Source organism: Balaenoptera acutorostrata, chromosome 1, assembly GCF_949987535.1.
Source record: "Balaenoptera acutorostrata chromosome 1, mBalAcu1.1, whole genome shotgun sequence".
Lineage (NCBI taxonomy): Eukaryota > Metazoa > Chordata > Mammalia > Artiodactyla > Balaenopteridae > Balaenoptera > Balaenoptera acutorostrata.
The window spans coordinates 136244485-136270967 of NC_080064.1; the positions used below are offsets into that span (position 1 = coordinate 136244485).

Consider the following 26483-nt stretch of genomic DNA (forward strand, 5'->3'; position numbering starts at 1 on the left):
TCCTGCAGGCGGAAGGAAAAATACAGATGGAATTCAAAAGAATGAATGGGGACTTCCCTGGTGGCAGAGTGGTTAAGAATCCGCCTGCCAATGCAGAGGACACGGGTTCGATCCCTGGTCCAGGAAGATCCCACATGCCGCAGAGCAACTAAGCCTGTGTGCCACAACTACTGAAGCCTGCATGCCTAGACCCCATACTTGACAACAAGAGAAGCCATTGCAACGAGGAGCCCACGCGCCACAAAGAAGAGGAGCCCACGTTCGTCTCAACTAGAGAAAGCCCACGCGCAACAACGAAGACCCAACGCAGCCCAAAATAAATAAATAGTAGATAAGTGAATAAATAAATAAATAAATTTATTTTTTAAAAACACACACATGAAAGAATGAATGAAAGAGTGACCGGAAAACAAGACAATGAAGTACACCAGAAATGATAAATATATGTATATATAGAACTTTTAAAAAATCTCCATAAAACATAATTTATTGTTTAAACCAAAATTAATAATGATTTATGTGGGGGGGGTTATAACATATAAAGAAGTAAAACATTTGACAAAAAATAGTACAAAGGCTGAGAGAGAAGAAATGGAAGTATATTGTTGTAAGGTTCTTATAATACTGATGAAGTAAGATAATATTACTCAAAAGTACAATGTAATAGCAATTATATTAAAATCCCAAAAGCAACCACTAAGAAACCGAACAAAATGTTCTATCTGACAAGCCAACGAGACAAATAAAATGAAATCATGAAAAATACTCAATCTAAAATCATATAAATCAGTCTGACCACAATACAATTCAACTAGAATTCATTTACCAAAATAGCATTTGGCAAAGTAGCAATATCCAAAATACACACACACACACACACACACACACACACACACACACACACACTTCTAACAAATCAATAAGAAAAAAGAAACAATCTATTAGGAAAATGGGTATAGGCTATGAATAGGCAATTCATCAAATAAGAAACCAAGATAGACAAATGAAGAAATTCTCTTTGCTAGTAATCACAGAAATACAAAAAATACAAAATGACAAAACAAAACACACACATACACACACACAAACACAAGCATCTGACAACTATCAGACTGGCAGAAACTAAAAAAAAATACCAAGGGTTGATATGGTACAAACCCACAGAAGAGCAATATGGCAATATCTAGTATGGTCAAAATGGGCATTCAAACCCTATGAAAAGCAATTCCACTCCTTAAAACACTAAGTATATATATATGAGCACAAGGAGACATGAATAACGATACTAAATGCAGTACTGACACTCATAATTATGAATTCAGAACAACTTAAATGCCCATCAACAGGGGAATAGAAATGTTCATGCAATGGATTACTATAGAGAAGTGAAAATAATTAAACTAGATCTATATTTATCAGCAGGAACCTCAAAAAGTAAACAAAAATGCATAGGTCAAAAAGATAACTACAGTTTGAAACTCTTTATATAAACTTCTAAATCATACAAACAATACTTTATGTACGGTTGTAGATACAAGTATATGTTTAATAAAAGCTTATACACGCTTGAGAAGGATCCTTGCCAACTTCATATGGTGGTTACCCTGGGAGAATGGAATGAGATGAGAGGGTTTTAAGAATAAAAAAGTATTTAATTCTCAAAAGGCAGACCTAAGACAAATATGGTAAAGTGTTACTATTTATTAAAACTGAAAGAAGGTAAGTCAAGAGTCTCATTATTTTCTGTACTTTTCTGTATGTTAGAAATATTCATCAAGTTAAATAATAATGCAAAGTAAAACAGGAAAACAATAATGAAAAATGTTATAATACCTATGACAGGAAGTTTGCTTCTGAACTGGCTCCCTCATCAAAAAATAACAGAAAAGACCTGAGTTCTAAAACTAAGATACCTGTACTTCTTCAATTCTAAGACAGAGACAAAAAGCATGCAAAGATTAATGTTGACACGTCAAAGGGGGAATAAGGTTAACAGCTCTCATATTCAGTATGTAAACTTATCTATCTTCAGCGAATAGCCCATACACACCCTTAAGTGAGCCTGTGGTGCAACAGTCCAGAAAGTCTCTCTTTTACCACCACCATGGAAAAAAAATTCTAGTGTTCTCTTAAGGTGCAAAAGGGAGAATCATTTGCTATGAGTTGTACAGGAAGGGATCAGAGAATCCAACTGCTTCTTAATCAGATTCTCAACAAATCATCCTGTTTTCAGCCTTTACTGTGTGAGCTATCTCATGCTCCCAATTCCAAGGCCTTTGTTCCACAATATAAATAGGGTTCGTTCCTAGCTCTTCCCCACTGCTGGCTCAGCTTTCTCAGATCTCCTAATCTATTACTTTTCATCCATTGCTGCCATTGTCTCTTCTCCCATTCTTTTGCCTTTTAAAAGTCCCTTTACTGTCATTTTATTTTATTTTTAACATCTTTATTGGAGTATAACTGCTTTACAATGGTGTGTTAGTTTCTGCTTTATAACAAAGTGAATCAGTTATACATATACATATATCATATCTCTTCCCTCTTGCATCTCCCTCCCTCCCAGCTTCCCTATCCCACCTCTCTAGATGGTCACAAGTCACCGAGCTGATCTCCCTGTGCTATGCTGCTATTTCCGACTAGCTATCGGTTTTACATTTGGTAGTGTATATATGTCCATGCCACTCTCTCACTTTGTCCAAGCTTACCCTTCCCCCTCCCCGTGTCCTCAAGTCCATTCTCTAGGAGGTCTGCATCTTTATTCCCATCTTGCCCCTAGGTTCTTCATGAGCATTTTTTTTTTTTTTTAGATTCCATATATATGTGTTAGCATACGGTATTAGATTTTCTCTTTCTGACTTACTTCACTGTGTATGACAGACTCCAGGTCCATCCACCTCACTACAAACAACTCAATTTCGTTCCTTTTTATAGCTGAGTAATATTCCATGGTATATATGTACCACAACTTCTTTATCCATTCGTCTGTCGATGGACACTTAGGTTGCTTCCATATCCTGGCTATTGTAAATAGAGCTGCAATGAACATTGTGGTACATGACTCTTTTTTGAATTATGGTTTTCTCAGGGTATATGCCCAGAAGTGGGACTGCTGGGTCGTATGGTAGTTCTATTTTTAGTTTTTTAAGGAAACTCCATACTGTTCTCCATACTGGCTGTATCAATTTACATTCCCACCAACAGTGCAAAAGGGTTCCCTTTTCTCCACACCCTCTCCAGCATTTGTTGTTTGTACATTTTTTTGATGATGGCCATTCTGACCAGTGTGAGATGATATCTCATTGTAGTTTTGATTTGCATTTCTCTAATGATTAATGATGTTGACCATTCTTTCACGTGTTTGTTGGCAATCTGTATATCTTCTTTGGAGAAATGTCTATTTACATCTTCTGCCCATATTTGGATTGGGTTGTTTTTTTGATATTGAGCTGCATAAGCTGCTTGTAAATTTTGGAGATTAATCCTTTGTCAGCTGCTTCATTTACAAATATATTCTCCAATTCTGAAGGTTGTCTTTTCATCTTGTTTATGGTTTCCTTTGCTGTGCAAAAGCTTTTACGTTTCATTAGATCCCGTTTGTTTATTTTTGTTTTTATTTTCATTTCTTTCGGAGGTGGGTCAAAAAGGATCTTGCTGTGATTTATGTCATAGAGTGTTCTGCTTATGTTTTCCTCTAGGAGTCTGATAGTGTCTCTCTGGCCTTACATTTAGGTCTTTAATCCATTTTGAGTTTACTTTTGGGTACGGTGTTAGGCAGTGTTCTAATTTCATTCTTTTACATATAGCTGTCCAGTTTTCCCAGCACCACTTATTGAAGAGGCTGTCTTTTATCCATTGTATATTCGTGCCTCCTTTATCAAAGATAAGGTGACCATATGTGCATGGGTATATCTCTGGGCTCTTTATCCTGTTCCATTGATCTATATTTCTGTTACTGTGCCAGTACCATACTGTCTTGATTACTGTAGCTTTGTAGTATAGTCTGAAGTCTGGGAGCCTGATTCCTCCAACTCCGTTTTTCTTTCTCAAGATTGCTTTGGCTATTCGGGGTCTTTTGTGTTTCTATACAAATTGTGAAATTTTTTGTTCTAGTTCTGTGAAAAATGCCAGTGGTAATTTGATAGGGATTGCACTGAACCTGTAGATTGCTTTAGGTAGTATAGTCATTTTTACAATGTTGATTCTTCCAATCCAAGAACACAGTATACCTCTCCACCTATTTGTATCATCTTTAATTTCTTTCATCAGTGTCTTATAATTTTCTGCATACAGGTCTTTTGTCTCCTTAGGTAGGTTTATTCCCAGGTATTTTACTCTTTTTGTTGCAATGGTAAATGGGAGTGTTTTCTTAATTTCACTTTCAGATTTTTCATCATTAGTGTATAGGAATGCAAGAGATTTCTGTGCATTAATTTTGTATCCCGTTACTTTACCAAATTCATTCACTAGCTCCAGTAGTTTTCTGGTAGCATCTTTAGGATTCTCTATGTATAGTGTCAAGTCATCTGCAAACAGTGACAGCTTTACTTCTTCTTTTCTGATTTGGATTCCTTTTCTTTCTTTTTCTTCCCTGATTGCTGTGGCTAAGACTTCCAAAACTATGTTAATTAATAGTGCTGAGACTGGGCAACCTTGTCTTGTTCCTGATCTTAGTGGAAATGGTTTCAGTTTTTCACCATTGAGGACGATGTTGGCTGTGGGATTGTCATATATGGCCTTTATTATGTTGAGGTAAGTCCCCTCTATGCCCACTTTCCAGAGGGTTTTTGTCATAAATGGGTGTTGAATTTTGTCAAAACCTTTCTCTGCATCTATTGAGATGATCATATATTTTTTCTCCTTCAATTTGTTAATATGGTGTATCACATTGATTGATTTGTGTATACTGAAGAATCCTTGCATTCCTGGGATAAACCCCACTTGATCATAATGTATGATCCTTTTAATGTGCTGTTGGATTCTGTTTGCTAGTATTTTGTTGAGGATTTCTGCATCTATTTTCAACAGTGATACTGGCCTGTACTTTTCTTTCTTTGTGACATCTTTGTCTGGTTTTGGTATCAGGGTGATGGTGGCCTCGTAGAATGAGTTTGAGAGTGTTTCTCCCTCTGCTATATTTTGGAAGAATTTGAGAAGGATAGGTGTTAGCTCTTCTCTAAATGTTTGATAGAATTCACCTGTGAAGCCATCTGGTCCTGGGCTTTTGTCTGTAGGAAGATTTTTAATCACAGTTTCAATTTCAGTGTTTATGATTGGTTTGTTCATATTTTCTATTTCTTCCTGGTTCAGTCTCGGAAGGTTGTGCATTTCTAAGAATTTGTCCATTTCTTCCAGGATGTCCATTTTATTGGCATATAGTTGCTTGTAGTAATCTCTCATGATCCTTTGTATTTCTGCAGTGTCAGTTGTTACTTCCTCGTTTTCATTTCTAATTCTACTGATGTGAGTCTTCTCCCTTTTTTTCTTGATGAGTTTGGCTAATGGTTTATCAATTTTGTTTATATTCTCAAAGAACCAGCTTTTAGTTTTATTGATCTTTGCTATCGTTTTTTTCATTTTTTTCTGATCTGATCTTTATGATTTTTTCTTCTGCTAACTTTGAGGCTTTTTTGTTCTTTCTCTAATTTCTTTAGCTATAAGGTTAGGTTGTTTATTTGAGATGTTTCTTTTTTCTTAAGGTAGGATTGTATTGCTATAAACTTCCCTCTTAGAACTGCTTTTGCTGCCTCCCGTAGGTTTTGGGTCGTCGTGGTTTCATTGTCATTTGTTTCTAGGTATTTTTTGATTTCCTCTTTGATTTCTTCAGTGATCTCTTGGTTATTAAGTAGTGGATTGTTTAGCCTCCATGTGTTTTCACTTTTTACAGATTTTTTCCTGTAATTGATATCTAGTCTCATAGCGTTGTGGTCAGAAAAGATACTGGATACGACTTCAATTTTCTTACATTTACCAAGGCTTGATTTGTGACCAAAGATATGATCTATCCTGGAGAATGTTCCATGAGCACTTGAGAAGAAAGTGTATTCTGTTGTTTTTGGATGGAATGTCCTATAAATTTCAATTAAGTCCATCTTGTTTAATGTATCATTTAAAGCTTGTGTTTCCTTGTTTACTTTCATTTTGGATCATCTGTCCATTGGTGAAAGTGGGGTGTTAAAGTCCCCTACTATGATTGTGTTACTGTTGATTTCCCCTTTTATGGCTGTTAGCATTTGCCTTATGTATTGAGGTGCTCCTATGTTGGGTGCATAAATATTTACAGTTGTTCTATCTTCTTCTTGGATTGATCCCTTGATCATTATGTAGTATCCTTCTTTATCTGTTGGAATACTCTTTGTTTTAAAGTCTATTTTGTATGATATGAGATTTGCTACTCCAGCTTTCTTTTGATTTGCGTTTACATGGAAGATCTTTATCCATCCCCTCACTTTCAGTCTGTATGTGGCCCTAGGTCTGAAGTTGGTCTCTTGTAGACAGCATATATACAGGTCTTGTTTTTGTATCCATTCAGCCAGTCTATGTCTTTTGGTTAGAGCATTTAATCCATTTACATTTAAGGTAATTATTAATATGTATGTTCCTATTACCATTTTCTTAATTGTTTTGGGTTTGTTATTGTAGGTCTTTTCCTTCCCTTGTGTTTCCTGCCTAGAGAAGTTCCTTTAGCATTTGTTGTAAAGCTGGTTTGGTGGTACTGAAGTTTCTTAGCTTTTCCCTGTTTGTAAAGGTTTTAATTTCTCCGTCAAATGAATGAGATCCTTGCTGGGTAGAGTAATCTTGGTTGTAGGTTTTTCCGTTTCATCACTTTAGATATGTCCTGCCACTCCCTTCTGGCTTGCAGAGTGTCTGCTGAAACATCAGCTGTTAACCTTATGAGGATTCCCTTGTATATTATTTGTTGTTTTTCCCTTGCTGCTTTTAATATTTTTTCTTTGTATTTAATTTTTGATAGTTTGATTAATATGTGCCTTGGCGTGTTTCTCCTTGGATTTATCCTGTATGGGACTCTCTGTGCTTCCTCGACTTGATTAACTATTTCCTTTCCCATATTAGGGAAGTTTTCAACTCTAATCTCTTCAAATATTTTCTCAGTCCCTTTCTTTTGCTCTTCTTCTTCTGGGACCCCTATAATTCAATTGTTGGTGCATTTAATGTTATCCCAGAGGTCTCTGAGACTGTCCTCAATTCTTTTCATTCTTTTTTCTTTATTCTGCTCAGCAGTAGTTACTTCCACTATTTTATCTTCAAGGTCACTTATCCATTCTTCTTCCTCAGTTATTCTGCTATTGATTCCTTCTAGAGAATTTTTAATTTCATTCATTGCGTTGTTCATCATTGTTTGTTTGCTCTTTAGTTCTTCTAGGTCCTTGTTAAACGTTTCTTGTATTTCCTCCATTCTATTTCCAAGATTTTGGATCATCTTTACTATCATTATTTTGAATTCTTTTTCAGGTAGACTGCTTATTTCCTCTTCATTTGTTAGGTCTCGTGGGTTTTTACCTTGCTCCTTCATCTGCTGTGTGTTTCTCTGTCTTCTCATTTTGCTTAACTTACTGTGTTTGTGGTCTCCTTTTCACAGGCTGCAGGTTCATAGTTCCCATTGTTTTTGGTGTCTGCCGCCAGTGGCTAAGGTTGGTTCAGTGGGTTGTGTAGGCTTCCTGGTGGAGGGGACTAGTGCCTGTGTTCTGGAGGATGAGGCTGGATCTTGTCTTTCTGGTGGGCAGGTCCGCGTCCAGTGGTGTGTTTTGGGGTGTCTGTGACCTTATTATGATTTTAGGCAGCCTCTCTGCTAATGGGTGTGGCTGTGTTCCTGTCTTGCTAGTTGTTTGGCATAGGGTGTGCAGCACTGTATCTTGCTGGTTGTTGAGTGGAGCTGGGTCTTGATGTTGAGATTGAGATCTCTGGGAGATTTTTGCTGTTTGATATTACATGGAGCTAGGAGGTCTCTGGTGGACCAATGTCTTAAACTTTGCTCTCCCACCTCAGAGGCACAGCCCTGACGCCTGGCTGGAGCACCAAGATCCTGTCATCCACACAGCTCAGATTAAAAGGGAGAAAAAAAGAAAGAAAGACGATGAAATGGAATGAAATAAAACAAAATAAAATGAAATAAAATAGTTCTTAAAATAAAAAATAATTATCAAAAAAATTTAACAAGTAATAAAAAAAAAGAAAGAAGGAAGAGAGCAACCAAACCAAAAAACAAATCCACCAATGATAACAAGAGCTAAAAACTATACTTAAAAAAAAACAAAACGGACAGACAGAACCTTAGGACAAATGGTAAAAGCAAAGCTATACAGACAAAATCACACACAGAAGCATACACATACACACTCACAAAAAAAAAAAAATATATATATATATATATAGTTGCTCCCAAAGTCCACCTCCTCAGTTTGGGATGATTCATTGTCTATTCAGGTATTCCACAAATGCAGGGTACATCAAGTTGATTGTGGAGATTTAATCCACTGCTCCTGAGGCTGCTGGGAGAAATTTCCCTTTCTCTTCTTTGTTTGCACAGCACCTGGGGTTCAGCTTTGGATTTGGCCCCGCCTCTGCGTGTAGGTCACCTGAGAGTATCTGTTCCCCGCTCAGACAGGATGGGGTTAAAGGAGCAGTTGATTCGGGGGCTCTGGCTCACTCAGGCCAGGGGGAGGGAGGGGTATGGAATGCAGGGCGAGCCTGCGGCGGCAGAGGCCAGCATAATGTTGCAGAAGCGTGAGGCGCGCCGTGTGTTCTCCCAGGGAAGCTGTCCCTTGATCACAGGACCCTGGCAGTGGCAGGCTGCACAGGCTCCCGGGAGGGGAGGTGAGAATAGTGACTTGTGCTTGCACACAGGCTTCTTGGGGGCTGCATCAGCAGCTTTAGCATCTCATGCCCGTCTCTGGTGTCTGCACTGATAGCCGCAGCTCGCACATGTCTCTGGAGCTCGTTTAAGTGGCGCTCTTAATCCCCTCTCCTTGTGTACCAGGAAACCAAAAGGCAAGAAAAAGTCTCTTGCCTCTTAGGCAGTTCCAGACCTTTTCCCGGACTCCCTCCCGGCTAGCTGTGGCGCACTAGCCCCCTTCAGGCTGCGTTCACGCAGCCAACACCAGTCCTCTCCCTTGGATCCGACTGAAGCCGGAGCCTCAGCTCCCAACTCCCACCTGTCCTGGCGGGTGAGCAGACAAGCCTCTCGGGCTGGTGAGTGCTGGTTGGCACCGATCCTCTGTGCAGGAATCTCTCCGCTTTGCCCTCCGCACCCTTGTTGCTGCACTCTCCTCCATGGCTCCGAAGCTCCCCCCTCTGCCACCCGCAGTCTCCGCCCGTGAAGGGGCTTCCTAGTATGTGGAAACCTTTCCTCCTTCACAGCTCCCTCCCACTGGTGCAGGTCCCGTCCCTATTCTTTTGTCTCTGTCTCTTCTTTTTTCTTTTGCCCTGCCCAGGTATGTGGGGAGTTTTTTGCCTTTTGGGAGGTCTGAGGTATTCTGCCAGCGTTCAGTCGGTGTTCTGTAGGAGTTGTTCCACATGTAGATGTATTTCTGATGTATCTGTGCGGAGGAAGGTGATCTCCACATCTTACTCTTCCACCACCTTGAAGCTCCTCTCTACTGTCATTTTAATAGCATTAAGGGAGTAAGATAACTACATATATTTGTTCAGTCTATCATAGAGAAGTATTTTTATATCACTTATCACTATGTGAAAATATTTACTTTAGTTTATCTCCTCAGCTACTCCACCCTATCCCCCCCAACACACACACACACATAGCAGAATCCCGTCTTTTCCACTACCCTTAACACAACATCTTGCACACAGTAGATGCTAATAGAAAACTATGTTTAAAATCATAGGAGAGTCTTGGCAACAATTTTTGGGATATGACACCTACAGCAAAAGCAAAAAAAATCAAAAATAAACAAGTATCACTATATCAAGCTTACAAGCTTCTGCACAACCAAAGAAATGATCAACAAAATGAAAATGCGACCAACAGAATGGGAGAAAATATTTGCAGATCATATATCTGATAAGAGGTTAATATCCAAAATACTGTATATATAGAATTCATATAATTCAATAGCAAAACCCCCCCAAATAATCCAATTTAAAAATGGGCAAAGGATTTTCCAAATAAGATATTCAAATTATCAACAGGTACATGAAAAGGTGTTCAACCTCACAAATCATTAGGGAAATACAAATCGAAACCACAAGGAGACATCACCTCACACAGGTCACAATGGCCACCATAAAAAGACAAGAAAGAACAAATGCTGGTGAGGATGTGGAGAAAAGGAAACCCTTGTGCACTGCTGGTGGGAATGTAAGTTGGTATAGCCACTATGGAAAATAGTATGGAGGTTCCTAAAAAAATTAAAAATAAAACTACCATATGATCCAACAATCCCATTTCTGGGTATATATCCAAAGGAAATTAAATTGCTATGTCATAGAAATATCTGCACCCTCACGTTCATGCAGCATTATTTACAATTGCCAAGATATGCTAATAAACTAAGTGTCCATCAATGCGTGATTGGATAAAGATGTGGTATATATACAATGGAATACTATACAGCCATAAAAAAGAAGGAAATCCTGCCACTTGCGACAACATGGATGGACTTTATGAGCAGTATAAATGAAATAAGTCAGAAAGAGAGACAAGCACTGTATGATCTCACTTACATGTGGAATCTTAAAAGAAGAAAACAAAAAAACTAAAAACACCAAGCTCACAGAAAAAGATCAGATTTGTGGTTACTAGGAGCAGGTGATGGGGGAATTGAATGAAGGTTAAAAAGCACAAACTTCCAGTTTTAAGGTAAATAAGTACTGAGGATATGACATACAACATGATGACTATAGTTAACACTACTGGAAGGTATATTTGAAAGTTGCTAAGAGAGTAAATCCTAAAAGTTCTCATCACAAGGAAAAAAACTTTTTCTTCCTCTTTTTTCTTGTATCTATATGAGATGATATACGTTAACTAAATTTACTGTGGTAATCTTTTACAATATATGCATCAAGTCATTATGCTGTATACCTTAAACTTACACAGTGCTATACATCAATTACATCTCAACAAAACTGAAAGAAAAAAATAAATGAAAGATAAAGTCCCCCCCACGCCCCACTCCAAAAACATAGGAGAAATTCCCACCACAAAAAAGACACAGCATGGGAGACTCATTTTGGTCAGCTCAGCCTCACCTACTCCTTTCTCCTACTAAGAGATTCCCATTCTATTAAGTGGTATCCAGATCCAAGCTATGTTAATCAGAATCTATCCACAGAATTTTTAAAAATCAAGCTACAAATCTCTTTTTCTTCTTTGATCAAAAAATATAAATATAAATGAGGAAGTACAGGTGACATTATCCACCATGTAATAAAAATCTAAGAAAAGAAAATCAGACCTGTCCTAAAGAAACAGTCATGAAAAGTAAAAAAGAAAAACTCCCAACAACATTCAAGTGTCTGATTTCATTTCCATATAGTCTCCAGAGAAGTGATGGTTCCAATCTTCCTGACATTTGGTTGTTAAGCTCTTCCTTTTTATGTGTGTGAGCTACTCAGTCCCTTATTCTGTCAATTTATATCCCCTTTCTGTTTAAGCTAGGTCAGGGTGGGTATTTGCTTGTGCTAAGGTATATATTCTTTATAATGAAGCATACTCAATTCCTAATGAACACATGCAAATTCCCATTTTATATTGTTTACATTTATTTACCAGAAATAAATGCAATTTTTCATTTATTTAGATTCCATTACATGAAACAGGATATAATTTCGTTCCAGTTCCCATCTTTCTAAATGCCCTTAGTTAAGCCACAGACTGCAGCTACTGCCAATCGACACCTGCTGGAAGGATTTTATGTAGATAGAAATAATCACTGTTTTCTCCTCCAAATCCCATATGTGAAGAGGGGAAGATTCACTAGAAGAAAAAATAACCAATATAATTGTTCCCTATTAAAATGAAACTGTACTTTCTCATGATCTTAACATTCAGCTTTTGTTAATATAAACTGGCCATTGCAAGTAAGTTGTATTATAAGGAATTTGTTCTTTCTTTGAATTGAAAAAGGGGAACCTGTTAGAAGTAGTAGCTTGCAGATGTCTCTTGTTGAATAAAACTGGATGGACTGAGTAACACTACCCTATTATTTTTAAACATTTCTAGATCTTTTTCAATGCAACTGAAAGAGCACCATTTAAAACAAAATTTTTTAAAGTTCAGGGGCCACTTACTGCTTCCAGTTGTTTCTTCTTCTGCACTAGTAACTCCAACATGAGGTTGACATTGGCCAAATCAAGATTATCTTGGTCAGTTCCCAACAAATCCTGAAATATTTGCCACCTGTGGCCATTCTAAAAACAAAGAAAAGAAGAAACACGACTTCCTAAGACAACTGTTTTAGAGAGTCAAAAATAAATGTTTGCTACTTCCTAATATGTTTATTAGATAACATATCAAAAATAAACTATAACATTCCAACCTATTCCTTCCCAGCTAGTGTGTCCCCAATGCCTTCTAATTATAATTTAATCACTATTTCTCCCTTAAATAAATTTAAACAATGGATATGAAAGGCATATTTAAGACATGTTAAGTCAGCATCTCTAAAGGTATAATTCTCTTCAAAATAAGTGCCTGGATTTTAATTACTTGTCTAACCATATTTTCAACTTTGTATTTGGTAAGGTATTAATTTAAGCTCATTTGCTTCAATAATTTGGGCTAATCCTCTTAAACTGAGAGTCTTTTTTTTCAAATTACCACCCATAGTTTCACCCTGCCATATAATTCTTCAAATGTCATGTATTACAAGCAAACTCTGACTCAATGTAATCCCACCAGACCTTTCAAAAGATAAGAGTAAATTTTAGACAATGCAAGTAAGGAAGTTCTTTATTGAATAGAATCTTAAATCTCCTTTAAGAAAAATCAATAATACCTAATTAATATTAAACCATAAAAACAGCAAATTGAGATTTATTAAAAATAGTAATAATTAAAAATAGTAATAAGAGTTGAAACATACGGTGCTACTCACTGAGTGGTCCAATTTGAACCTCTTTTCCTCAAATCTTTGCTTCTGTTTGAGAATGAGCTCATTCACTGAAAACAGAAACAAAACAAAAAGCACACATAATCTATATTTTTATTAAATGTATCGTCCAATTGTTCTATTTAGATGGATTCTATTTAACTTTAAAAAGTCCCAAACCTTAAATAATGCTAAGCAGAAAATGCTAAGTTTTTATTTTATTTCAAATTAGAAACAGTTTTGCCGCAGCTACTACTATTACAACTACTACTATTATTACCACTACCATTACTACAAGAGGAGAATTCTTCAGAATATGTACTTTCTCTTACATGTCTCAATGATGACACTATCAGCACTTGGAGAAAGTCTTCACCGTATGAGACTCCCATGCTCTACAGGGTAACTGGCCAATTCTATGAGGTAGGCACTAAAGATTTTTATTTGTTGTTCTTTTTGTTTATGACTTTTCTATAAATATCATGGCAAACACTGTCAGTTACCTATCCATAAACCATTCTAACCTTTTTTAAAAATAAGAATATGATTTTTTTCCAAATGTCAGAATGCCAACTGTCACATACTTTCAGAGAGGCTAGATCCCTCACTGGCCCCATGGTATGAATCTTGACTAACCTAAGCCAATCTAGTCATATACTCTTGCCAGCAATTGATGGAGGGTAAACTATGTGACCTAGTTTTGACCAACGAAAGGTATGCTGTCTTTCAGAAGAGAAGGATAGAAGAAAAACAAGTTATTTTTCTCCCTTCATTAGGGGATGATATCTGGAACTGCTTAAAGCCATCTTGCAATCTTGAGGGGAGCTAGCCAAAGGACCAACACATCTGCTGGAGACGGAAGGTCAGAAAGATGGAAAGAACTTGATAATATCACTAAGGTACCAACTTAACTAATTCTAAAAATTCTTTCTGTATAAATCAATACATTTTCCTTAATGTTCAAGCCACTTTTAATTGGATTATTTTGTTTTTAACACCCAACTGATAAAAAAAAATAAACTGATAAAGAAAAGGACAAAAAGACTCTGACAAGTACAGGTTTCTGGTAACTGACTGTACTGCTGAACTGAATGAATAAGCATTTTCAGAACTCTAATGAAAAACTGATGAACTCATAAAAGTGCTAACAAAAGATCAAGATGAAAAAAAAAATTAATTACATGGGACTGAGTGAACTGATGAGGATGAGTATAATTTTTGTGACTTTCTGTCTGAATTAAAAAAAAAAAAAAATCCCACAAGGACTCAGAGGCAAAGAATATACAAATCAATTTTCACTGCAAAGTAAAGGAGCTGTTACAGTGGAGGATTACTGGACTGAATGTCAATATTATGACATAGTATGAGTGTGTTTCATGTTTGGTAATTGCAATCATTGTTGCTTTTGTTGTGGTCATCCATGTACAATGCTTGGTGTCAGTCTATTTATCTCTTGTAAAAATAAAATACAGTGTGTGTGTGTGTGTGTGTGTGTGTGTGTGTGTGAGAAAAAATAAATAAAAAAATAAAAGAGCATGCAAGAAAAAAAAAAAAACCTAAAACTATAAAACTTATAGGAATAAAAAGGATAAAATCTCTAGGAAAAAAAAAAAAAAAGAAAAGGACAACTAGCACTAAGCTTGTCACCTTATTAGCCTTTAATTTATAGACATTATCCTGTGGGTTATTCTTCACATTTTAGAGATGAGGAAATACTAGAAAGAGCATAAGGAAGTTACTCATGGTGACATACAATACAAGACAGAGCTGGGAAACAAACTCAACTATCTAATACTTCCCACTATACCACAATCTACTACAAATATTTTCAAACAAATCAGAGAGGTTCCAGGGCCACACTAGGAGCCAAGCTTTAAAGATAAGTAAGACTCAACCTAACTAAGACTTAATCCAAGACTCAAGCAACTCAGAGTAGGAAGACAAATATATGTGATGCAGCAGTTATAATATGATAATCAGTACTATCATTGAAATAGATTTAAAAAGAACAAAGGACAAGGATCAATTAAAATATTAACAAGCAGGCTTCACACAGAAGGTGACATTAGAACTGGGCCATAACAGGCACACAGGGACTTACTAAACAGGAAGAGAAGTGGAAAAGAACTCACATTAAGGGTGTGTAGGGGGAATTCCCTGGCTGCCCAATGGTTAAGACTCAGCGCTTTCACTGCCATGGGCCTCTGGGTTCAATCCCTGGTCGGGGAACTAAGATTCTGCTGCCAAAAAAAGGGTGTGTGTGTGGAGGGGGTAAAGTCATAAAACAGCAGGAGATAAGATGATTTAAAATCAATATAGCTGAAACACAGGGTCAGAGTGATTTTGTCAACGATTAACAGGGGCTAAGAACTAAGGCTGGAACTGTAGACAGATCAGAGCCTGATTCTGAAGAGCCTGTTACCTCACAAGCAGTTATTATTATAATCGAGGGAAAATAAAGGAGAGAACTTGAAATAACGTAGTGGGAATAAAGAGGAGTATGTGAATAAGAATTTAATGTTTCAGTTATAGAATTAGCTTTTTAAATAAAAATTGTAACTTAAATAAGTGTAATACTTAAATATGTGCACCACATTGGATTTTACCAAGAAATCTCATATACCACTGAACGTGAATATTCTATATCCACAATTATAATTCTCTGGATCCTTATAATAGCCATAGTACTAAGAACAAATAATGCCTTTCTACTGCTAAAGCTTTCATTCTAGCAATCGTCTTTTCAGAGGCAGGATAGTATAGTAAAAGCACATACTCAAGCCAGACTGCTTAGGACCAAATCCCAATTCTGCCACTTACTGGCTGTATAACTTTACACAAGTTACTTGACTTCTCTGTGCTTTAGTTTCCTCGCTGGAGGAATGAGGATGACAACAATTACCTATGTCGTAGGACTGAGAATTCAATGAGTTAACATACATAAAGCACCTGGGAAAGCACTTGGCAGTAGTAAAGACGTTATGTGAGCTGCCTACATTTTTTTAAACAAGGATTTTAAATTTTGCATGTATGTTGCATTTTACATTAAAGAATAAGAGGGTCATTCATTAGAGAGATAAAACTATTCAATTTACAAATTTTATACAGAGAGAACGTTAGAAAAGAGATTGCTGGGGGGTGGGGGGCAGGGGTTGGTAGCTGGAGAGATCATGCATCACTGAGGGACTGGGAGAGCTAAGCCTTGGCAGGAGTGTAGGACAGCAACTGCAGAGGTGGGAGGAGAGACACCCCCTCACCCCACATGAGCCTTCCAGGATCAGGAGAGAAAGAGAGTTCTCAAGACCAAGGGGATAGAAAGGTGAAGAGTGAGAGTGTGCCTTCTTTTTTTTTTGGAGCAGGGGTAGGTAGAGGAAGACGAAAAACGAGGGACTGTACTGTAGTGCTTAGGGCATGAAAGGAAAAATCAAAATATCTGTCTTGACAAAAAAGCGCATGACTCTTATGACCAGAAAACCTAATCCTACTTGAGTGTTTGGCTTCCAATTCTTTGCTTTCATTAAAATTGAAGAAAGGAGTGGACTTGTTAATAGGGTATTAAAAAAATTTTTTTTGACTAACTAAGTGCTTTTATTGAAGCACATAATTCAGAAGGAGATCAAAGAACTAAGTGACGTAGCGGGAACAAAGTTCCTTCAATCCCCATCAAATTATTTACGTAAGCAAAGTTTCTCATGACTTACCCTTTCAAAAATAAAAAGGAAAAATCTTAAACTTACACAATATTATATGTCAGTTATATCTCAATTTTTTAAAAAGCTGCGATGATCCTAGATAAATAAATAAAAAGAATACAAATGAAACTGAATCCTTGTTCTAGTAATAACCATAAATGGCAATGGAACTAATTGAGAACGACACCATCACACATTAAGCAGCCGATTTTCAATAAATTTTTATGTCTAATACTTTATAAAATTTGTAAATATTTATTTGATCAATTGCATGTCTAATAATTACAATAACAACTCAGATAAAACATTTAAGATTTTTAAAATACTTAATAGAAAATTATGTTCAAAAGAAACTTCAAGGCCTGTAAGTTCTATTTTCTGTTACAGAAAAGTATGACAGATAAAGCAATAAGAATTTCAAGCATGAAAATATATTATATAAGGATAAAATTATGTGAGCAATATGCAATTTAAGTATAAGTTCAAAGAGACAAAGAATGAAATTTCCCATTGTTAAAGAAAAGCATTTATTTTTGAATCAATGATAAGTATCAAATCACTATACTATTCAGATTCTACTGGATACATTTTAAAAAGAGATAAAAGCTTATTTTTAAATAACCATATTTACAACACTCCTAAAATTATATCCTTTACAAACACTTAAACTTATAAAGAAAAAATGTGGATGCTCATTTAAAATGTGGCATCAATGTGGGAAGAAGTACATCATTTTTCAGAATTTTTATATGGGTCACCCAAGCAAAAAGGTTTGAAGACCACTGCTACAGAAAATGGGTAGCCCAGCCCTCTATCCATGACTACGGTAAACGTAAAGCATTAAAAGTGAAGGGTCCTGGGCTTCCCTGGTGGCGCAGTGGTTGAGAATCTGCCTACCAATGCAGGGGAACCGGGTTCGAGCCCTGGTGTGGGAAGAGCCCACATGCCGCGGAGCAACTAAGCCCGTGAGCCACAACCACTGAGCCTGCGCGTCTGGAGCCTGTGCTCCGCAACGGGAGAGGCCGCGACAGTGAGATGCCCGCGCACTGCGATGAAGAGTGGCCCCCGCTCTCCGCAACTGGAGAAAGCCCTCACACAGAAACGAAGACCCAACACAGCCAAAAATAAATAAATAAATAAATAAAGTTTAAAAAAAAAAAAAAAAAAGTGAACGGTCCTAACCTAGCAATAAAAAAGGTGCAAGTCTACCAAGAACACTTCAGAATCATAGAACTTATACTTATTTTACCATGCTCAAGAGGAAATCTGAAATTACTTTTAAAAGGCTCAAGGTCTTTTTAATCCAACCAAGAACTACAGGCACTATACAAATCATGTAATCTCAGACTAAAGCAATGGGAATAGTTTTTTCAGTACAGAAAAAACAAATGATGTTCCACTTTCAGAAACAGATCTCAGTAGCATCCTGAGTGCACGGGAACCGAAGGATTAGACCATCTTGACCATCTGTACAAAGGTAAAGACTGGAAAGGGTGATGGGCAGTAAAACAGAAATAGATATATCAGGATGAAATGCTATTTCTATGGCTGACACAAATAATCACACTGGAAGCTGCACTATAATTAAAAGACTTCAAATACGGGCATAAAACACACTCCAATTACCCAAAACCAAAAATTTTTATCCATATAAAGAGAAGGTTAAAAACACTTCTCTGGTGGTCCAGCAGTTAAGACTCTGCGCTCCCAATGCAGGGGGCCCGGGTTCAATCCCTGGTCAGGGAACTAGATACCGCATGCCGCAACTAAGAGACCACATGTCGCAACAAAGGTCCCGTGTGCGGCAGTGAGGATCCCTTGTGCCACAGCTAAGATCCGGCGCAGCCAAATAAATAAATAAATAAATACTTTTTTAAAAAAAGAAAAAAAAACTGTATCATTGCCAAGATAATTTCTAGCTTAGGAAATCAGTAATTATGACTTCACTATTCACTGAATATATACATTTGAGAATATATCAAGTATGAAATTACTTTACATCTTAGTGCTGTATTTTCATATTCCTTCCATATCAGTATAATGGTGTTCTCTCTCTCTCTCTCTCTCTCTCACTATTTAGAAATTCACATAACAGAATTTGGACTCATTAAATTTGGTAAATATCAATACCAAAATCTTCAGACCATTGGATTCCTTTCTGTATTTAACCATTCCAAAAGAAGAAGTAATTTTCGAAAGTTATGACAACTCATAGAAAAGTGATTCTAGATGCACAAAGCAGCATCAATCCATGTTTGTGAGTTCATGGACAAAGGGTTCTGCTTTGTGGGACTTCAGTTTCCATTTCACCTAACTTAGCTCATGAAGTCCAGTCCCACAGAGTATCATACCACTCAGTGTTTCTTCTTTTCCTAAGTTCATTCTCCTAGTTTGCCACAAGACTTTATCTACCTAGAAGAACTTGGTATTCCAACAGAAAATCTTCAAAATATTTCCTTCAGGGTTCCTTTCTGCTATGCAATCATCCGATGATTTTCCTTTATGAAAAGATATTGGATTGTACTGAAGAGTGAAAGAGAAAAAAGGATTGAAGCCAATGTAATTTTAGAGCAGAGATAAAAAAAGGAAAGCCATGGCTGAAAAGGTTCCAATTCATGATGTATTATAAACCACCAAACAAATCAAACTGCAACCAAAGCACTGGCAAGTCAGAATCTAATACACAAGTAGACATCACATCCTTAACTCTGAGTGTGTTACTCTTTAGAACGAAGAATTATCCTTTCTGATATACATACCCAATAGTGCCCTACTTCATGCCTACCCATACCTGAAAATTAATCTTTGGAAAATTAATCTTCATTCCCAAAAACTCAAACTAAAGATTTTCCACAATATCTTAGGCTTTTCAACATGTAGAATTTTTAGATTTTTCATAATTGGTCTCTGACTAGATACTATTCCCAATCACTTACCATTTACCTTAAGGGTTCCCTATTTGTGTCTCTCCTCTCCAGTCACCATTCCTCCCTCAAAAGTTCCATATCCATGTCTTTCTTTCCCCAGTTTTACTTTTCAATTGCCTCCCCAGGTCACAGACTCTCTTCCCCCATCCAGGAGTCTCCTCATATACAAGTTTTATCTCCCTTCCGCCTCTCCATTAACCTCTTCCTCCATTGCTTCTCACTTCTGCCCCAGAAGTAGAAACAACAGGAACACACAACATGATATAGAGACAGGTATCTGGAACTCTGGCATTCTCCTTTAGCCTCACATTCTGTCCAGCCATCAATGTAAGAATCTAAGAGTTGTACCAATTTTTTTTTAATGAAACTTAAATATAATATGATATGGTACATATGGTATAGAATCAATGTCACAACCCGGGGAAGATTGGGAAAAGCACCCTGGTGAGTAGGAGAGAGAGATTGCTTACCTCTAAGCTACGTTCTCTAAATAAATTAGTGCTAACACAGCCTTTTGGGAACTAAGTATTTTTAAAAATTAAAAATCATTCCAAAGACTCACCCAAGAAATTAGGATACAGATGGTCAATATTATCCACAACATAGTTACACTTGGGACATCTATTATTGTCCTCCAAACTCTGATGAATACACTTGTAGCTATTAACAAGAGAAAAAATAAAATAGCTTGATTAAATCAGTGATAAATTAATAAACTAGTCACAAAATAATGCCTATTAGTTTTCTATTCCTCATTTTCAACATAAGTTATCTAGCAGTTATCAAATTTATTTCAGCTTATACTTTTATATTATAAAGAAGTTACATAGGGCATTTATTAGATAATAGTATACAAAAGTTATTTTAAAATATTATTTAAAAATAAACTCAAATAACAAGCCTACTGGATATAAAATTTTAAAAGATATACTAACTTTTAAGTTTATGCAATTTAAACAGTATATAAAAACACCAAGAAAAACAAACGCCTGTAATTTAGTTAAGCAAACAGACTATCTGTATTCTTGGAGTGCTGATATCCTCAATACAAAAACAGCTCATTCAAATGAAAAGAAAATAAGAACAGAAAAATCAGCAAGACAAAAATTAGTCAATAAGCATGGGAAATCATCACTTTCATTAGGATGAAAAATTGATTTAAAATTATATATTAGTTTTTATCAATCAGAATAGAAAAATAAAGAAAAAACTGTCAGAGTTAAGGAGTACATATAGATATGAATAATTTCATGTACTGCTGCAGGAACAGCCACTTTCTAGAAGGCAAGTTGTATGGAAAACCTTAAGGCTGTGTATCCTCTTTGACGCAGTGATTTTACTTCTAGGAATTTATCCTATGGAAATAAGCAGATATATATATGTAGAAAGATGTTCAATTCAAAGTTATCTGTAAATAGCAAAATAAATTAGAAGCAGCCAAAACACTAGGAAATTGACTACATAAATCTGTAAACATCAATCCAATGCAATGTATACAGCCAATAAAAATCACACTGTAATATGTAACTATATGCCATGAAAAATAATCTAATAACTATTAATAGGTACAGCTGGACAAATATGATTATGAGAAATTTTTGCCTTCTTAGATTATATATTTCTGTAATGTTTGGTTTTTTACAATTGTGTATTGTCTTATAACAAAAAACTTTGAAAATGTCATTCAACTAAACCCCAAAGAAATATCAAATCGACATTAGGAAAAAAGTCACTATATAATTATGTTACTAAATAAAAATAACCTCTAACACAGTGGATACAATTCCATTTGTTTTAAAAAATTATGTATGTGTACATTTTTTTAAACTTTTAAATTTTATTTATTAAACTATAGTTGATTTACAATATTGTGTTAGTATCAGATGAACAGCTTCAGATTCTTTTCCATTATAGGTTATTACAAGGGATTGAATATAGTTCCATGTGCTATATGACAAATCCTTGCTGTTTATATATTTTATATCTATTAATATCTATTAATCCCATAGTCCTAATTTATCACTCCCCTCTGGTAATAAGTTTGTTTTCTAGGTCTGTCAGTCTGTTTCTGTTTTGTAAGTTAGTTGATTTGTATTATTTTTTAGATTCCACAAATAAGTGATATAATACTTGTCTTTCTCTGCCTGACTTACTTCCTTTGTATGATAATCCCTAGGTCCATCCATGTTGCTGCAAATGGCAATATTCCACTCTTTTTAATGGCTAATATTCCACTGTATATATACCACATCTTCTTTATCCATCCATCTGTTGATGGACATTTAGGGTGCTTCCATGCCTTGGCTATTGTAAATAGTGCTGCTATGAACATTGGGGTGTATGAACCTTTTTGAATTAACAGTTTTCTCCAGATATATGCCCAGGAGTGGGATTGCAGGGTCATATGGTAACTCTATTTTTAGTTTTTTAAGAAACCTCCAAACTGTTTTCCACAGTGACTGCACCAATTTACATTGCCACCAACAGTGTAGAAGGGTTCCTTTTTCTTCACACCCTCTCCAGCACTTATTTATTTGTAGACTTTTTGATGATGGCCATTCTGACCAGTGTGAGGTGATACCTTACTGTAGTTCTGATTTGCATTTCTCTAATAATTAGCGATGTGGAGCATCTTTTCAGGTGACCTGTTGGCCATCTGTACATCTTCTTTGGAGAAATGTCTATTTAGGTTTTCTGCTCATTTTTTGAATGGTTGTTTGTTTTTTTTGATATTGAGTTGCAAGAGCTCTCTGTATATTTAAGAAATTAAGCCCTTGTTAGCTGCATCACTTGCAAACATTTTCTCCCAGTCTGTAGGTTGTCTGTTGTTTTGTTTATGGTTTCCTTTGCTGTGCAAAGGCATGTAAGTTTGATTAAGTCCCATTTGTTTATTTTTGCTTTTATTTCTTTTGCCTTGGGAGACTGAACTAAGAAAATGTTACTGCAACTTATGTCACAGGATGTTTTGCCTATGTTCTCCTCTAGGATTTTTATGTTGTCATGTCTTATATTTAAGTCTTTAAGCCATTTTGAGTTTATTTTTGTGTATGCTGTAAGGGAGTGTTCTAACTTCACGGATTTACATGCAGCTGTCCAGCTTTCCCAACACCAGCTGCTGAAGAGACTGTCTTTTCTCCATTGTATATTCTTGCCTCCTTTGTCGAAGAGTAACTGACCATCGTTGCGTGGGTTTATTTCTGGGCTCTCTATTCTGTTCCATTGATCCATATGTCTGTTTTTGTGCCAATACCACACTGTTTTGATTCCTGTAGCTTTGTAGTATTGTCTAAAGTCTGGGAGGGTTATGCTTCCAGCGTTGCTGTTTTTCCTCAGAATTGCTTTGGCAAGTCTAGGTCTTCTGTGGTTCCATATAAATTTTATGATTATTTGTTCAAGCTCTGTGAAAAATGTCATGGGTAATTTGATAGGGATTGCATTAAATCTGTAGATTGCCTTGGGGAGTATTGCTATTTTAACAATATTAATTCTTCCAACCCAACAGCAGAGGATATCTTTCCATTTCTTTATATCATCTTCAATTTCCTTTATCAATGTTTTATCATTCTCAGCATATAGGTCTTTCTTATCCTTGGTTAGGTTTATTCCTAGGTATTTTAGTTTTTTGATGTGATTTTAAATGGGATTTTTTTTTCACTTTCTCTTATATTTCATTGTTAGTGTAAAGAAATGGAACAGGTTTCTGTATATTGATCTTGTATCCTGAACCTTGCTCAATTCATTTATTAGTTCTAATCGTTTTAGCCACAGCAACCAGAAAGAAAAAGAAATAAAAGGTATCCAGATTGGAAAGGAAGTGGTAAAACTGTCATTGTACGCAGATGACATGATACTCTATATAGAAAATCCTAAAGATTCCACACAAAAATTGAAAGCATTTAAATGTGAACATTTAAAATAAACCAGAAAAGACATTCACCATAATGTTAACAGTATGTGCCACTGGGTAATATAATTATGGGAAACTTTTTCTTTGTAGGTGTCTACAAGTTTCTATAGTAAACATGTACTGCTCCTAACAATCAGGAAAAAAAATTACTTCTAAGAAATTACAAGGGTGATTTACATATAAGATGATCCCTAAAAAGACAGTACCTCTTTTATCCTGTGTCCAAATTACTATAAATTTGCTTCAGCTTCATAAACTGAAGCAGATTTTTATATCTACCTACTTCCCTCCACCTTATCAAAACAAAACGCTACATCCATCAGGTTGCTCTGTTCTAGTTATCATCTACTTTCTCATCTCACATTTGTTACTTGCAAGACAAGCAAAAAGAAGGACATTATAGGGAATCAATGTAGCAGTGGTCTTTGGCACAGTACAGGGGCCCAAAGATTAAACACCTGGCATATAACAGGTACTCAAATATTACATACAGAACAAATGACTTGCACAGTGTTCCAGAAACAATATCTTCAGCTCCTGCAACTATGACAAGGCTAGGAATACCATATTACCAAAAGATAGGCTCCATATCTGAGAGGAAACTTCCTACATGGAAATTTCAATGAAAGAAATAACATACTAAATTTTTTTTTCATTTTATTGCAAGGGAAAAGCATAAAGAAGATATGCAAATACAATAGATTAAGAGCTCCAACATGGGAACATTTATAGTCTGCTTAGGGGAAAAGGAAATGAGTTAATATTACCAGAATACATGCCAACATGACAAGATTTAATCCTTTAAAAAAACCTGCAGGGAATTCCCTGGCAGTCCAGTGGTTAGAACTCAGTGCTTTCATTGCCGTGGCCCAGGTTCAATCCCTAGTTGGGGAACTAATATCCCACAAGCTGTGCTGTGCAGCCAAAAAAAAACAAAAAAAACAAAACACCCTGCAAGTTCAAATAAAGCAAGTCATGAAGGAGAGGATATGAGAAAGTTATTAAAGACAAGAGACAGGGATTGACAGATAAGCAGAAGAAAGACATTTGGGGTTTTAGCAAAAGGCTTTTGAAAAGAAATGGTAGTCAGAAAATGAGCAAATAAAATGACAAGGAAAACAAGCTAAATTGTTAAGCCAGAGAAAGAGTTTGTCAATATACAAGAAGTTATTCCTGAATCCAACAGAACATTCTCCTCTCCCTTCTTCAGCATCCTAATCATATCCCTTGTCAGTACCATACCATCCTCTCCCAGAAGAAAAAAATAGTCTAGGACACAACCAGAAGGAACTGTCCTCAGAAACAGAAGCTCAAATGACTTTTCTGCATTGTACTTGATAATATCCATCTATACTATAAAATTTAAATGAATCAAATTACACGCCACTGTATAAAACTGCAGTGATAACAAGATGTATCAAGTTTATTTTATAACATCTATTGCCTCACTACCGCCTTGGGTAGACCCTCCCTAGTCTGAGAAATAGTAACTGTCTTATTCTGCACTTAATCTGTGTATGTGTTTGTCAGCCCCTCTTCTATTTGCTCATTAAAAGCAGAGATTTGTTTTACTCATCTCTGTACCCTCAATATCTAGCACAATATCCTGTTAAAGAGTTGGAACTCAATAAATTCTGAATGCATGAGAAAATAGATATAACCAAAAAAGAAACCTACTTCTGCTGCCTTCTGGGTCATATAAAACACTGCGAGAAAGTCTCAATACAGTAACTCTAATTCATTCTCACTCATCTATCTCCTTGACCATCACCAGCCCAAATGCAATGTTTTGGATTCCAAAAGAAGAGTATATGCCTAAACTAGTGATCAAAATAGGTGGGCAAAAAGAGATAAGAAGGATATATATTTTGGGTCTACCTGAGAAATTTTCAATAGCTACTCACACTGCAACTCTTAAAAAAATTTATTCAGTACCACAGTGTGCTAATGGTACCTATGTCCCCTGATAAGTGTAGATCTGACCACAAAGAATGAATATTCCTCCACAGATGTATACAGTTGCTCTGTTTCTTCTATTAAGTATATACCTACCTACAAAATATAATTGATTTTTCTGTCTGTGTCAACAGGGATGAGTAGATACAGAAAACTAAATAATTAGAAAATTCTCAAAAAAGAAGGAACTATAAAAAGAACAGAAAAAAAAAATCAGTACCAGTGGTTGTATATAAGAACCAGGTACAAAAAAAGACTAATAGTAAGGTACGAGATGATGGATTAGTCAAAAGTCCCAAAAGGCAAACTGACACCCAGGCTTGATCACAGGTATGCTGCAAGATGACAACACTGAGGGACCCTGTTAATTATAACTAATTTGTATTGAAGCAAACAGTAAATCAGGAGCTGACATACATGAGGTCTGAGAAGCAGAGGGCGGGGGACAAGCTGGAGGCAGTAAAGGGGAAAGAGAAAGAGCAAACCTTATCTCTATGTCATACAGAAGCCAGATTTTTTAAATTACATCATTGAGTTTCAGTTAGATTATAGCTAATAGCAGGTTCACTGTGAAGTGGGAATGATTTAAAGTGAAAGAACTTCCCGCTATAATGTCTCCAACCTGTTACTAGGAAAGACTTATCATTTTTAAGTGGGACAAGGAATAAACAGTTGATGTGGCCCAATTTGATTTAGTGTTAATAATCTGGATGGAGCCTTGAAGTGGTATACTGCTTGGCTCCAGGTAACCAGCCAGGGTTCAAGTTAGCAAACAGTTGATACAACAGGCTACTGTTAATGACTGAAGTTCCACAGGCCTCTCATGTCTCATGGTAAATAATTAAAAGCTTTTGCTTTCAACAAAAGAAGAAAATGTCTCACAGTTCATCAAGCCTGGCAATGGGACTGTCAGCTTCCAGGTTTATTGGCTCCT

The 26483-nt window shown here is 36.2% G+C and overlaps 1 protein-coding gene across 5 annotated transcripts in view; it reads right to left on the bottom strand.

The window, feature by feature from the left end:
- COP1 (COP1 E3 ubiquitin ligase) overlaps nucleotides 1–26483 on the bottom strand; it is a 279203-nt gene that overhangs the window by 212036 nt on the left and 40684 nt on the right. For 4 of the 5 annotated variants that reach the window (XM_057544833.1, XM_057544840.1, XM_057544835.1 and 1 more), the window contains exons 3-5: nucleotides 20249–20346; nucleotides 13062–13138; nucleotides 12268–12387 (exon numbers count right to left, since the gene is read on the bottom strand). In XM_057544833.1, coding sequence (XP_057400816.1) covers nucleotides 12268–12387; nucleotides 13062–13138; nucleotides 20249–20346 — 295 coding nt within the window. The remainder of the gene's footprint in view (nucleotides 1–12267; nucleotides 12388–13061; nucleotides 13139–20248; nucleotides 20347–26483) is intronic. The other variant, XM_007165364.3, reaches the window with a different exon arrangement.